At 38.8% G+C, this 1,662-nt stretch overlaps 1 protein-coding gene across 1 annotated transcript in view; it reads right to left on the bottom strand.

Moving 5' to 3' along the window:
- The window catches only part of gart (phosphoribosylglycinamide formyltransferase), a gene marked incomplete in the record, with an annotated part of 30,378 nt that overhangs the window by 21,018 nt on the left and 7,698 nt on the right, over nucleotides 1-1,662 (bottom strand). The window contains 2 exon segments of the mRNA XM_014017498.1: nucleotides 447-621; nucleotides 707-802. Of these exon segments, the coding sequence (XP_013872952.1) occupies nucleotides 447-621; nucleotides 707-802 (271 nt within the window).

Here is a 1,662-nt window from a genome sequence, read left to right as displayed (position 1 = left end):
CAGTGCCACAGGCTGATTGCCTCCATGCCACGCTGCATTGAAGCAGTCATTTCTGCATAAGGATTCCTCACCAAGTATTGAGTGCATAACTGAACATAATTATTTGAAGGTTGACTTTTTTTGTATTAAAAACATTTTTGTTTTATTGGTCAGATGAAATATGCTAATTTTTTGAGATAGGGATTTTTGGTTTTTCTTTACTTTTTTGCCAAAATCATCAATATTAAAACAATAAAAGGCTCAAACTACTTCAGTTGGTGTGCAATTAATCTAAAATATATGAAAGTTTAATGTTTGTCAGTACATTACAGAAAATAATGAACTTTATCAGAATATGCTAATTTTTTGAGAAGGGCCTGTAGTTAATAATGCATTTTATTTATAAAGCGCCTTTCAGGACACCCAAGGACACTGAAGTTGTAGTACTGTAGTTCTGGGAACACGACCTGCGGATGTATCTGCAGGCCTCCTCGGGATCTGTGAAGGAGCCGTAGCGAGCTGTGGGGATGCCGTGACGCTCCATGAAGGCCTTGGAGAAACTCTTACTGGCCTCCAGCTTAGCTGCTTTGGCCGAGGGACCGAAACACGACACACCTGCAGCCGTCAGGTCRTCCACGATCCCTGGAAGAGACGCCAGAGGTGGAGCTCAAACACAGGGTTAGGGTTCGGAGGGRAGAGACGAGCTGAACTGAAGAGGAGGAGTCACCTGCTGCCAGAGGAGCTTCAGGTCCGACAACAACCAGCCCCACATGGTGGTCCTTACAGAACTGAGCGAGGATAGAGTGGTTACTGACAGAAACCTCTGCAGGGAGACAATCAGAGATTCAGCTGCTTGATGATGTCCTCATTCAATCAGTTTATACAAGTTTAATAAAGTGCTATAAGATCAAACAGYGTGCTGTGGTTTTAGGAACAAAATAGTGTGAAATAAGAAATGCAAAGARCTTTAAAAGGCAGAAAGTGTCACAGCTCAAACATAACCTCTGATGTTCCCTGGTGAAAATGTATAATTTATTATTCAGTGTGACATACAGGCTTAGAAAATAGCAGCTGCTCCTTTCACATTTTACACCACTCATCATGTCATTGTTCTTTTTGGAAGGATTAATTTGTAGTTTTCTGTCTGCARACATCTGATATAAAGGATAAAGCAGCTTTGTTTGGCCTTAGGACCCTGTAAATGTTTTACACTGGAGGCTCTGGATGATATTTTCCTAAAGAGCACAAAAACAACCTGAAAGAACCACGTAAGAACAAATGCTGTGCAGAGCAGAGCAAAGCTTTGCTCTCTTATTCTAGTTTAGACATCAACTTGTGCCCTTCTAACATTTTATGATTTAAACTCATTATTTTGTCTCTAAAATGTTTCACCACTGACTCAGTGTGATGAGATCTGAACATCTGATCAGTAACAGAAAATCCAGAAAGTCAATGAATTTAATATTTGGCTGTTTGGACTGAAGACCACTCATAATGCTAATGCATAAGTATTAAAAAATTGAGCAAACGACCATTGTTATAATAACACCTTTGTTCTTTTACCCACTGTTTTTACCAATAAAAAACAAAGTGTCACTTCTGATCATATTTTCTTTTAATTTTGTTTCTGTGAGCAATCAGTTACAATATTTCCTAGAGTTCCTATTTATTATAAATATATAT

This window comes from Austrofundulus limnaeus, unplaced genomic scaffold, assembly GCF_001266775.1.
Source record: "Austrofundulus limnaeus strain Quisiro unplaced genomic scaffold, Austrofundulus_limnaeus-1.0 Scaffold170, whole genome shotgun sequence".
In the NCBI taxonomy this organism is placed as follows: domain Eukaryota; kingdom Metazoa; phylum Chordata; class Actinopteri; order Cyprinodontiformes; family Rivulidae; genus Austrofundulus; species Austrofundulus limnaeus.
This window is presented reverse-complemented; position numbering and strand designations above follow the sequence as displayed.